This window comes from Brachyistius frenatus, unplaced genomic scaffold (assembly GCF_029030835.1).
Source record: "Brachyistius frenatus isolate BFR_SWC_R1_liver_20210118 unplaced genomic scaffold, ASM2903083v1 Contig_103, whole genome shotgun sequence".
Classification (NCBI taxonomy): domain Eukaryota; kingdom Metazoa; phylum Chordata; class Actinopteri; family Embiotocidae; genus Brachyistius; species Brachyistius frenatus.
The window spans coordinates 163,760-176,546 of record NW_027210702.1 but is presented as its reverse complement, the minus strand read 5'-3'; the positions used below and the strand labels follow the sequence as shown (position 1 = coordinate 176,546).

General features: G+C 44.5%; 1 protein-coding gene across 1 annotated transcript; it reads left to right on the top strand.

Moving 5' to 3' along the window:
* Positions 1-222: 222 nt before the first annotated feature.
* Positions 223-12,355, top strand: tubgcp3 (tubulin gamma complex component 3). The gene is made up of 23 exons (XM_069711804.1): positions 223-390; positions 1,200-1,307; positions 2,112-2,179; positions 2,454-2,531; positions 2,673-2,881; positions 3,606-3,784; positions 4,005-4,117; positions 4,934-5,059; positions 5,147-5,215; positions 5,295-5,427; positions 5,550-5,724; positions 6,741-6,843; positions 6,948-7,056; positions 7,693-7,882; positions 8,004-8,139; positions 8,246-8,314; positions 8,426-8,561; positions 8,668-8,756; positions 9,141-9,272; positions 9,356-9,496; positions 9,581-9,697; positions 9,810-9,904; positions 10,050-12,355. The coding sequence occupies exons 1-23, from the start codon at positions 315-317 to the stop codon at positions 10,114-10,116; spliced, it is 2,718 nt and encodes a 905-aa protein (XP_069567905.1). The 5' UTR covers positions 223-314; the 3' UTR covers positions 10,117-12,355.
* Positions 12,356-12,787: the final 432 nt, after the last annotated feature.

Genomic DNA, 12,787 nt, shown 5'->3' with positions numbered 1-12,787 from the left:
GCTTGCTTTGTTGGGTTTGTTTTTAGTCCACATTTATCTTCAACCGTTTTTCTTTGTGATTTAGTTCATCTCAGTTAGTCTATTGTAACAGTGCCTCTTGTTCAGCTTGTAAAAACGTCATTTTTACGTGAGAAATTCGGTGCTCGTATTTTGAATGGACGACATTTCCGGTTGTCGTTCCTCCTTCGTCCTGCCAGCTTGACTCAGCGTGTCAAAATGGCGTCGATCGAAGTGGGAGACTGGAGTTAGTTGATATTATTCGGTCGCATTTCATCATTTCCCGGGAAATACACGAAACGTTAGCCGCGGACAGCATGGCCACTCTGGATCAGAAATCACCCAACGTCCTTCTCCAAAGCCTCTGCTGCAGAATAACCGGGAAAAGCGAAGGTACGCCGGTTGAACGCCAGCTCATACGGTCCTCTCGTCAAAGCTAAGCTCGCTCACGGATTACACTCGTTCTCGTCGACTAAACGTTTCACACACGACGTGAAGACATCGGCTGGATCTTCGACGTGTCCCGGAAAATTCGGCTCACATATTAAACACCGGACAGACGTGATTTCATAAATAAGAGCGGTTTCCGACACCGTGCGCCGACTCGCCCCGGTGTGTTTGAGTGACGGGATGTCGGAGAAAACGCTCGAAGTCTCACTGGAAGTCTTTCGGATATTTACCGACCTGAATTACAACATCATTCATGTCTTAACGGCTTTTCGAGTTAAATATCAGATTTAAACGCTTTCTATTAAAGCCGATTTATTTCTGCGTCGACGCTGCTCATCCCGGTACCTCCGGTTGGCACCGGGATGCACCGTTATCTTCCGTCTGATGACGTGTTCTGCTGTATTTTCACGCTGTTATTTTGATTTGTTTGAACATGGCTATTGGATGCACTCGTGTATTGCCGGCAGCAGGCCCCTGCTTAGATGCGAGGCGTCTTTGATGGAAGACAGCAGCAAAGGTCTCCACAAATATCGCATGATTACGAGTCATTGACGTGATTTACTCTTCGGGCTTTGTTGACAGACAAGTTTTGCTCCACCTGTTAATTCACAATCCTTTTATTAAACACCAGCATCCTGCAAAGTTAAAAGTGTCACACTTTGCTTTCACAACTGTTTGAAAATATCAGGAAAATGTTCATTATTGTTGGTTTGCATTGCATGATGACCTTTATTTGATGTTTGTTTTCCCAGCTGAAGTTGCCCACCAGTTCCAGTATGCTGTGCGAGTCATTGGCAGCAACTATGCTCCCACTATTGAACGAGACGAGTTCCTGGTGTCGGAAAAGATCAAGAAAGAATGTAAGTCGACTAAAGCTGCACAGAGAGTTGATCACTAACGAGTTTAATAATCAATTCATCATCTTGAGTCCTTTTTTTAATTAAAATAATGCAAAAAAAAACCCCGTCAGATTCCATCTTGTAAAATGTTAATAATTTCTGGTTCCTTAAGTCCTCCGGGATAATAAACTAAATATCGTCTGGTTCTGGACTCTTTGATCGGGACAGAACAAAACATTTCTGGGTCCTTTGTCTGTGGTTGATCCACCCGGTAAATGCGATCGCCTCGGTTGCTGTCAGATGTTTTTTTTTTTATGTATCCCTATCGGCATTTGCTGTTTAATGCTGGAGTCCCAATTTACTTTTATAGTAGCCAAGGTTGCACCATTAGTGGGAAAACAATTGATCCAAGCTTCGATGCTGAAAATAGCACACTTACTGTATTCTGTATTTTGTGGGGTTGTGTGAAAAATGTGAAAGCGATGTCTGGATTTCTGTTGTTAACGTGATAAAGTCAGAACAAGTTTAACTTGAATCACAGGATTTCAAGCAATGTAGAGTAGGTTTCATGTAGTTCTTAAAATAAGTTAACACATTCAAGTTATGAAGTTCAATACTGTAGAAGTACAGAAAGATATTATGCTTTCCTGTTTGTTTTTTTGTTTTTCACTCTGCAGATTTGAATCCCAAATACATAATAATGTTTGTGGAGAGGTTTCTTTTCATTATTCAGTCTGAGAACTTTTCCAGCTTTGATGTTTGCTTGTATATAAACGAGTCAGGAGTGCCGGAGACACTCGGCTAACCTCCTTCATGCTGTTTCAGTGCTGAAGCAAAGGAGAGAAGCGGACGCTGCTCTGTTCTCAGAGTTGCATAGAAAACTTCAGACACAGGTTGGTGTTTGTGTTTCTTTCAGATCTGAACTGTTAACTTCTGAACCAGAAGTAAAACTGATGAAACAGTTTTCCACTTGACTCAGGACAGAGCATATTTATATGATACATATGCCTCAATTATACTTAGATCAAGCATTTTAATAGTTATATTTAATTACACAGGAATAGTGAATTTGTTCATATATTAATTTACTATATTTGTCTTCAGTGTAAGTTTCCATACGGATGATAATCGTGTTTCTTCTCTGCTCTTATTTTGACGGTTTGCCAGGGTGTTCTCAAGCATCGCTGGTCCGTCCTCTACCTGCTGCTCAGCCTCTCTGAAGACCCCCGCAAACCATCCAGCAGGGTGAGGGACACACACACACACACACACACACACACACACACACACACACACACACACACACACACACACACACAGAATCTTAAAATATTTTTTAGATTACATTTTTAAGAAATTGTTGAACTACCTGTCTGTCCCTCTCAGGTTGGAAACTATGGGGCACTGTTTGCTCAAGCCCTCCCCAGGGACGCCCACTCCACCCCGTTCTACTGCACCCGTCCCCAGAGCCTGGCCTTGGGCTACGGCGACAGGAGCGCGGGCCTGTCAGCCAGCCTTGGAACCAGCGGGATCGCCAGTCTCGGAGTCTACACGCTGAACGGACCCACTCCGACACCACAGTCACTGCTGGCTGGGTGAGCATTTTCATAGGAACTTGTCTAAATTTCTACTCCGTTGGGATTTTGTCGGTCACGATATAATCCTCGCACGTTGCAGGCAGTTTTAATGGCTCCTAATGGATAAACTTCATTAAGTGCACTCAGGGAAACTCTGCTGTGAACGTCAGCCGAACCGACACTAAATGAATCAACATCTGTAATAATGTAATAACATCTGACGGTCTGAAGATTTTCCATCTTCATACCTGATCCTCACTTTTCAGCTTGTGTTTAAGCCGGTTCAATCGAAAGGCTCAGGGGAATGCAGGGATACTATTATGGGATGTTCATCCAGAGACAAGGAGCATCAATTAGCACCAGAAAACGAACTCGCCTCTCAGTCAGACCTCTTGTAACAGTTTTTATGAGGCATCATTAATAATGGAGGAGTCCTTCACTTACGAATGAGCAGTGAGCTGTCTGGCCTCACCTTTGGGTCGTAAAAGGGCAGGTACTCACTTCAAGACATCCAAAAAGCTCCCATTGCTTTGCATACTGTGTGGGTGAAGTCACTTTGAAATGCCACACATTCTTGGTAGCATTTCATCTGATTGAGATGCTTTTATTTTGTACATTGGCCCCTCCACGTTTTCTTTGAATAATAACATATCACGTGTGACCAGCAGCCATACAAATGAACAAAGACAGACAAAAACAAGTAGTCAGACCCTCATGAGAACAATGAATGTGTGTGTTTCAGTCAACCTCCTCAATCTGCAGCTGGAGGCGGTCAGTCTCTGGGCTCTCGGTTAGCCTGGACTCTTCCTGTAAGCTCCTCCCCTTCCTCAGTTCTGGCCCCGCCCACTACCCGGCTACCCTTCGGGCCTCCACTTCCCTCCACGAGAGTTGTCCGTCCTCGCCGAGACGGCGACCCAGCCGGTGAGTGAGTGGTCCCCAATCAGTTTCCATTGTGTTGACTTCTTAATCCCTTCTGTCCAGTTGACTTAAAAAGCTTATTTAATTTATATGTTTGTCCCAGAAATGCAGAGAGCATGAAATCATGAAGTTTATGTGACTCTTAGTTACCTCAAACTAATAACACAATCTGTGTCTGCTCTACACACTGAATTCTCCGTCCTCTCGTCCTCTGCTGGTGCAGGAGAGGTGAGCGAGGCGGCGCTGGTGCGGGACATCCTCTACGTCTTCCAGGGAATCGATGGCAAGTTCATCAAGATGAACGCCCAGGATAGCTGCTACAAAATAGACTGCAAGGTACATGCACCTGCATCGAGCCTGCATCCTCTCATGACTTCAAGGACAACCACAAGATGAAGAGACGGACGTTTTCAGTAGCAGCTTTAACCACTCAAAGATCACTCAAAGATCACTTTTTCTTATTAGGCAGATTTGAAGTAATATCCAGAGGAGATGATATGATATGAAGGCAATTGTCGCTGATTGGATGTTAAAAGAAAGATCCAACAGATCAATATGAAGCTCTTTGGCTCTCAGCCACTTCGACCTCGGCTTTCTATTCTTTTGTCTGTCCGGTCAATTTCTTGTATTCCCCCACTCCTCCACTTTGTCATATTATCAATAGGAAGGCCAGAGATGGAACTAGTCCCATAGTCCCGTATTCACTGTTGTACTAAACATAGATTGGTGGTCAATCTGCTGCAGACACCGTCCTGATGGAGAAGGAGCCACTCCGATAAATTAGCCAAGGACGGAGATATTTTTATTTTTGCTTTGGCCACTTAACCTTTCTGTAAAGCTCCCTGGGCAAAAGGTTTCGTTAGGCGGTTGAAGATTGAATCCATCATTAAATGAAAACTCTTCCCAGCCTGTTGCTGCGAGAAAGCCATTCCAGTTAGAGTCGGCGAATTACGTGACCTCCGGTAATCTCTCTGACTTAACTCTGTCGTGGCTTTCGGGAGGAAATTTGTGATGCGTGATACTTGCTTAAAGAGTGGTTCAGATTTTTATATAACTATAATCATGCCTCCAAAATCTGTGGAAGATGACTTACTGAAAACATAAAACATCCCTGTGGGTCTATGTGTTGTAATGTTTGCTGTTCCCCAACAGGTGGTGCTGTGCAAGTCCCTCAGGGACACCAGCAGTAGACTGGCTGAACTCGGCTGGCTCCACAACAAAGTCAGGAAGTACACCGACGCCAGGAGTCTGGACCGGGCCTTTGGATTGGTTGGACAGGTGTGTCTCCGTTTGTATTAACTGTGTTTGTGGGATGCTTTGTTTTTGTACCTGAACCTCCACTAACGCTCCGTCCTCTCTCCTCAGAGCTTCTGTGCCTCGCTCCACCAGGAGCTGAAGGAGTACTACAGGCTCCTCTCTGTCCTCCACTCACAGGTACACAGGTCAGATTCATGTGGTTTAATTCCCCCCTCTGCTTCTGATCACTGGTTATTGAACTGTGTGCGTGCTGTAGTTGCAGGTGGAGGATGATCAGGGTGTGACCGTGTTCACGGAGAGCAGTTTGACTCTCAGGAGGCTGCTGGTGTGGATGTACGACCCCAAACTCAGACTCAAAATGCTGGCTGCCCTCGTCGACTTCTGCCAAGGTGTGTGTGTGTGTGTGTGTGTGTGTGTGTGCGTGTGTGTGTTCCATTTAAGAGGTGGGTTCAACAGACTAAATGGAGTTATCAGGTGAACGAGATTGTACCTGCTCTTGTGTGTCATGCAGGTCGTAAAGGAGGCGAGCTGGCTTCAGCCGTCCACGCCTACGGGAAAACGGGGGACCCTCAGATGAGAGCGCTGGTTCAGCACATCCTCAGCCTGGTGTCTCACCCCATCCTCAACTTCCTGTACAGGTGGATATATGACGGAGAGCTGGAGGACACCTACCACGAGGTACACACTCCTCTCTTTTCTCACACACTATAATCACCTGCACACTGAAAAACGGGCGTTATAATCAGCCCAAATGGAGTTGAACGCTGGCCTCTCTGAGGTCCTTTCACAGAGCAGCCAAGAATTTAATGCTCATTTCTGGAACATTGTTCTCTTCAACTGCTCTGACGTTTGACCCCAATGAGAAGGAGCATTACTGAGAGGAGGAGGAGAAATAAAGGAAGAGAGGAGAGGCAGGACAGGCTCTTAAATGAGAACTGATGAGAGGAGTGTAATGGAGACCACGGTGATGGATGTGTCTCCTTTATCTTCTCCCTGCCCTTTCTCTCTTTCTGGTTCTCTTTCCTACACATTATTTATGTGTCCAGCATTAGCCATTACTTAGCAGTGGACTTTGGCTTTAAGTGCTGTGTTTAGGTGAAGTTACTGGACCGTCCAGGGGCGAAATGAACCAGGAGATCGCACCCAAAAACAGTCTGTTAAAACACACGTGATAAACAACAGCTGTATCTATGACTAAAAAAACTAAAAACCCGCGTAGTCCAGCAGAGATCTGATAAAACGTCCCATTTGTGTATTAATTTGAAACAGACATTTAAAACACATCCTTGAGATAGTGAAATCCCTCGTGAACTCTTATTTGAGCTAATTAGACTGCTTCATGGAGATGGCTAGAAAGTGACCCTGACAGTTGGAAGCAGTACTCGCAAAGAGCACCGAGCCTTCGGCACTCCCGCCAGCTGAAGCTACTGTACCCTGTGAAGTAAATCCACAATATAAGTGAATGTGACAATGATGAAAACCTCTATCGTTACTGTACAGTGTGTCCTCGCACCTTATTTGTTCAGCGTTCGACCTGTTTAACTTTATTCTTCAACAAGTTACATTTGATTTTATACACAATTTAAGGCTCTCTATTATGTATTAATCTCTGTGTGTGTGTGTGTGTGTGTGTGTGTGTGTGTGTGTGTGTGTGTGTGTGTGTGTGTGTGTGTGTGTGTGTGTGTGTGTGTGTGTGCGCGCGCGCTTCGGATCCCAACGTGAAGACGGATCGTCTGTGGCATGACAAGTACTCTCTCAGGAAGTCAATGATCCCCACGTTCATCACCATGGATCAGGCCCGCAAGGTCCACCCACACTCATCATTACGGATGTCTTTGTCCATCGCCGTGGACACAGCCAAGATAAAACTAAAACATCTACCTGTTATCTTCTCCCCGTGTCCCTCCAGGTGCTGCTGATCGGTAAATCCATTAACTTCCTGCATCAGGTTTGTCACGATAGAACGTCGCCGGGCAAAATCACGTCGGCGTCCAAGTCTGCAGACACTCCGAAAGATGGTAAATATCCCCGTTTGTGTCTCGTATTATCTCACACACTTATTAATCACTGGGAAACCATTTAACTGCACCTTCAAATCTGCATTTAATTTCACAACACCTCATTATAGATAAGTAGGAATAACATCAAGAAGAGAAGGACATTACTGGCTTTTTTTTACTGATGACATCATTGACCGATAAGACGCCTCTTTTTTGTGTGTTTCGTCCTCGTTGTATTGATATTATTATATTGACATATGCTGGTGGACTGGTGGTGATCGATGCTCTTACCGCTCACCGGCCTTGTCCTTCTCTGAAGAGCAGAGAGGTATACTTAGCCATATTCTATTGATTCAGGTTGCAGGACTTCATCTGACCACTTTGATTTGTAGCTTTTACTGTTGGAGCTGAAGGGCGTCACGCTCTCTTCTGTCTCCACGTCCAGCAGGACAGGTTGAGTTGACCCTGAGTTCAGCCAAATATTAAGTGCTTTCTTGCTGCTTAAATATGAAATACATGAATGTACTTGTTTAGTTTTTGAACTAAGAAAAACTAAAGGGAAAGAAAGACAAACACGTAGTTACTTGAATGTAGAAAGAAAATAATCATGACAGTTTTCCATTGATGTCTTCATTCGTCTCCACGCTGTCGTAGCTGCAGAGCTGCTGTCGGACCTGGAGGGGGCGTTCCAGGAGAAGATTGACGCGGCCTACTTCGAGACCAGCAAATACCTGCTGGACGTTCTCAACCGCAACTACCTGCTGCTGGAGCACCTGCAGGCCATGAGGAGATACCTGCTGCTGGGACAGGGGGACTTCATCAGACACCTCATGGACCTGCTGAAGTGAGACACACACACGCTGGATCTTTGCCTTTAGAGCCTGTCTGAGTGTCGTGGATCGCTGTGCACATTAACACCAAGCTGTACACTTTCATGTGATTGTTTCCTAATTGTTTCGCCCCAGACCGGAGCTGGCCCGTCCTGCCACCACTTTATACCAACACAACCTGACTGGCATCTTGGAGACGGCAGTCAGAGCCACCAACGCCCAGTTTGACAACGCAGAGATCCTCAAGAGGCTGGACGTGCGTCTGCTCGAGGTAATGTCAAAGCATAATTGTTTTACTGTTTAAATTGTAATGAGCTTGAAGTCTGGAGTCTGTGAGCTGACCTACATATCTCTGGCTTGTCTGGTGTTGCCGGCAGGTGTCTCCTGGTGACACCGGCTGGGATGTTTTCAGTCTGGACTACCACGTTGAAGGACCCATTGCAACAGTAACACACTTTCCAATATATTGTGTTTGTGTTTGGCCCCGCATAACCTTTATGCGCATATGGAAATGCCCATTCATCACTGTTATGTGTGTGTTTTTGTGTGCGTGTCAGGTGTTTACACGAGAGTGTATGGGCCACTACCTCCGTGTGTTTAATTTCCTGTGGAGGGCCAAGAGGATGGAGTACACCCTGACTGACATCTGGAAGGGACAGATGTGCAACGCCAAGCTGCTCAAAACCATGCCTGGTACACAAACACACTCACACGGCCAACTTTTGAAAAGGTTTCCTAAACATCTGTAATCTGCAGTCCTGTAGTGATGTTGGCCGTCTGTGTGCGTCTCACCCTCCAGAGTTGTCCGGCGTGCTGCATCAGTGTCACATCCTGGCCTCCGAGATGGTCCACTTCATCCACCAAATGCAGTACTACATCACCTTTGAGGTGAGTCCGTTAGCAGCGCTGCTCCCATCACCGGCTGTAAAAGTCCAGTAAAGAGTTGCAATTATAGAAGGAGGGCGACATGCTGCGTCTGTTTAATTTAACACTGCAGGACTGCATGGTTTATGACATCATCAAATATCTTAAAGTTAGTGAGATTAACTCTGTTTTAGGAGGTTGTAAAACAATGCAGTGCAGTTTTTATTACCAGTTTTAGGTAGTTCAGTGTTCCAAACAAAGTGAGACAGTTCTTACAAGAAAAACATTCACCGTGGACAAAAAGGCGCCACTATTATGTCTGAAGTGGACAACGCTGACTGTATAATATCTGATTTTAACTAAAGAGCATAATCATAAACCCATAAACTCCTGCTGAACTGCGTGTAGGTGCTGGAGTGCTCCTGGGACGAGCTGTGGAACAAAGTGCAGCAGGCTCAGGACCTCGATCACATCATTGCTGCCCACGACGTCTTCCTGGACAGCATCATCTCCAGATGCCTGCTGGACAATAACAGCAGGGTAAACACACACGGGATTGGATTGGTTTTGCAAGTGACTTCACTTGTCACACACACGCACTTCATAAACTTCTGTCTGTCCAGTCTCTTTTGAACCAGCTGAGGGCCATATTTGACCAGATTATCGAGTTCCAGAGCGCCCAGGACTCCCTCTACCGCTCAGCGCTGGAGGAACTCACCCTGCGGCTGCAGTACGAAGAGAAGAAGCAGCAGAGAGAGGAGGAGGTGAGAAGTTGGTCGAGCTAAACCGAGAGAGAAAAACAAAGAATGATGTGAAATGTCTAAGTACGTGTCTTTGTGGTGTTTTAGGGTCAGTGGGGAGTGACGGCCGAGCAGGAAGCCGAGGAGAAGAAGAGGATTCAGGAGTTCCAGGAAACCATACCAAAGATGCGCTCCCAGTTCCGCATCCTCACCCACTTCTACCAGGTACCGGCCCGAGACACCTCTCGGAGCACACGTCAATCATCCTGTGCATCCTGTGGTGAAATCAGCTGTCACAGAGTTTCCTCTTCATCTGTCTTCCCTCTCTGTCCCTCAGAGCATCGTCCAGCAGTTCCTGGTGTTGCTGATGACCAGTACAGATGAGAGTTTGCGCTTCCTCAGCTTCAGACTGGACTTCAATGAGCACTACAGGTTTGCCTTTCAAAATTTCTAAACCAAAACATCCTAAAAAGTCTCTCGGTACCAGTAGATCCTAGCAGGTTAGCTTCTTTTAGCTCAAGAGGAACTGCTGACACAGTTATGATTCTAAACGTCACGTTGTAACTGACTCCTGCAGGGCCAGAGAGCCGAGGCTGCGAGCCTCACTCGGCACCACCAGAGGGCGACGACTGTCTAATATCTGACGTGGCGACTGACACAACAATGCTTCCCACATTGGAGCATGCTGGTGTGATACGGCGGGCGATTGTGGCATCACAGATGCGGGCCGAGCAGCAGACATTTAAGCGCTTAATGTCAAGAGGATGTCATGCCTTGGAGGAGCGATCCAGCGCTGTTCTGGTCTCGCAGCAGCAGCAGCAACAGCGGTGGTCGCCAAGAGATGACATCACAGCCCACAGCTCCGGGGAAGAGTCACGGAGGGCCGGTAAATCGAGCTCGGCATGACATGCAGCTCGACATTCAGCGAGAATTCTGCACAATAGGAAAACATTTTGGGAAAAACAATCCATCCGAAGGAGGTGAGGAGACGACGGACGCTGCTGTCAGACGGAGCTCCCCGAGTCACACCGGGCCACCGAACACGGCATGCCTTATGAAGGAGGGAAAAAAAAACTTCTTTTTTTTCTCAGTGTGGTTGCCAAATCTCCTCCCAACACACATAATGTATGTACATAAGGTTTATGCAAAAATGTATGTATGTATGTGCATATGCATCTTTACACAACAACACCTGTGGCTTTTCCATCCTCTCACTAGGGTTCGACCGATATGAGCTGATACTGATATTTTTTCAATTTTGTATTTGTAGCCGGTATTAAAATGTAATAATTTTCAGTATGGTTATTCAATAAGTGTTTCTGCTGGAGGTTTGTTCTCACTAAAGTGGGAGGAAACATAATTTGAGCACTAAATCTGTGCAGAGAAATGAAATTCTTCAGTGTATTGAATATTTAATATTTATGATCAGTATTGGTTGAACGGTATATCAGTCTAACCCTAGTTCTCCTCTTTCTCCCTCTTAAAATCCAGGTTGTTTTTTTTCATGTGTCAGGTCGCCTTGATCACAATCACACAGAGGATGTGGAGTCAGACAGGGCAGATAAAAAGCCTTCATTAACACCCAGTATTCATCATTTTGACCAAAAGGTTTGATAACTGCTGGAAGGAAATCTGACACCAGACGAACTCCCTCACAGAATCAACCGATGTGAAGAATGTTATTAAGGGTTAACGTAGTTTCATTTCCCTAATTAGTTTACAATTTTATGTCTGAATGAAAATCATGTTTAAGAATACAATCCTCACAACAACCACGACAACCTCACTTCTTCTCACTGCATAAGACACAGGAACTTTAAATGCTCAGATGAAAAAAAGTGTAAATATTTCTAAATGAAAGTCCATGTTTTAATATTTATTTGTTATAAATGTTAACTTGGGCGGTTTATTTTCTGTAACGACTCTCGTCCTGACATTGTAAAGAAGAAAGGTGTTAATGGTGTATTTAAGGGAACTCTGCAACATGTGCATACGAGATATTCAAGGTGACTTTGTTCAGAATTGTAGCATCATTTCAGGATGGAAATATAACCTTCATTAGTTTTAAAAGCTCAGACAGCAAAGTTTTCTTCTTCTGTTAATGTTTAAGACTGTTTTTACCTTTGAGTTTGTTCATAAATTGTGAGGAGTCAGTAAAAACAGATTAAAACATGTCAAAATGACTCGAATCTCCTCAGTGAAAGCATCAAATATTTTAATACACAGAACATTAACATTAAATTAGCATCTTTGAATCTAGTTATGATCCAAACCTGAGCAGTGAGTCAGGGAGCAGATTTCCATTATTACTTGTGCCATTTTAAAAGTAACATTTAGTAGATTCACCGGCTAAAGATAAAGCCGTTAAACAGCAACCAAATCTAATGAAGACTTTCAGAGTCTCTTAAAAAACACCAAATTCCCATGAACTACCATTAACAATGTAAAAGTAAATTCTAGGAGTAAAGTTTTGTGAGATTCTTTTTGAATTACAGGTTGAGTTTGACATTTCTGAAGCAGTTGCTGTTGACAAATGGTTCATGGGAAATATGTTTGCTTCTGCAGATTAACAAGCTGTTTCAGTCTCGATTACTTTTCGTCCAACAGCAGCCCCGGAGTCTCTGCGCAGACTGACTCCACGTAAACGCTCCAGGTTTGACTTTTATTTTATTGTAAAGAAATCGGTGCTGCTTCTGGTCTGTAGACCTCTTTACTGCTTTCGGACAATGAACTCCTTCATATACACGTGGGATGAATTGAATCTGAGTGAAATGTAACTGAACCTGGGTCTGTTTCTCTCTGTCCTCTCCATTGTATACTACATAATGTATAGAAAATGGGGATTGAAATCTTCTTTAATAAAATGTTTTTCTTTCTTTTTTATGTGTTCGAGTTGTTTGACCTTTTACTTCCGTCCGCTGTGTGTTGTGCAGCTCAGCTGGACTGACTTCAATTTGCTTGAACTCACTGCCGCCTCGTGGCAAAGACTCACAGACAATGAGGTAAACTTTCCAGAAGAATTTCTCCTTGATGAAATTGTTGTGACATACTTTTTTTTTTTTTATCTTAAGGGAAATAAATGATTTTGTGTAAAGTTCCAAAGGAAAACAGCTAAAAGACGTGCACGTGTGCACGTAAGGTCAATTCTGACTGCATAAAAGCATGTCAACAAAATAATCAGCACTACAGGGTCCGCTTAGTGTTTGGAGCTTTTTAATGTCTCCCATGTTATTGTCCAGCAAATGGAGCTGGCTCACAGGACATGACAAATAGTTACTCCTTTTCTATTTTGCAGTTGAACTAAAGAGTATAACA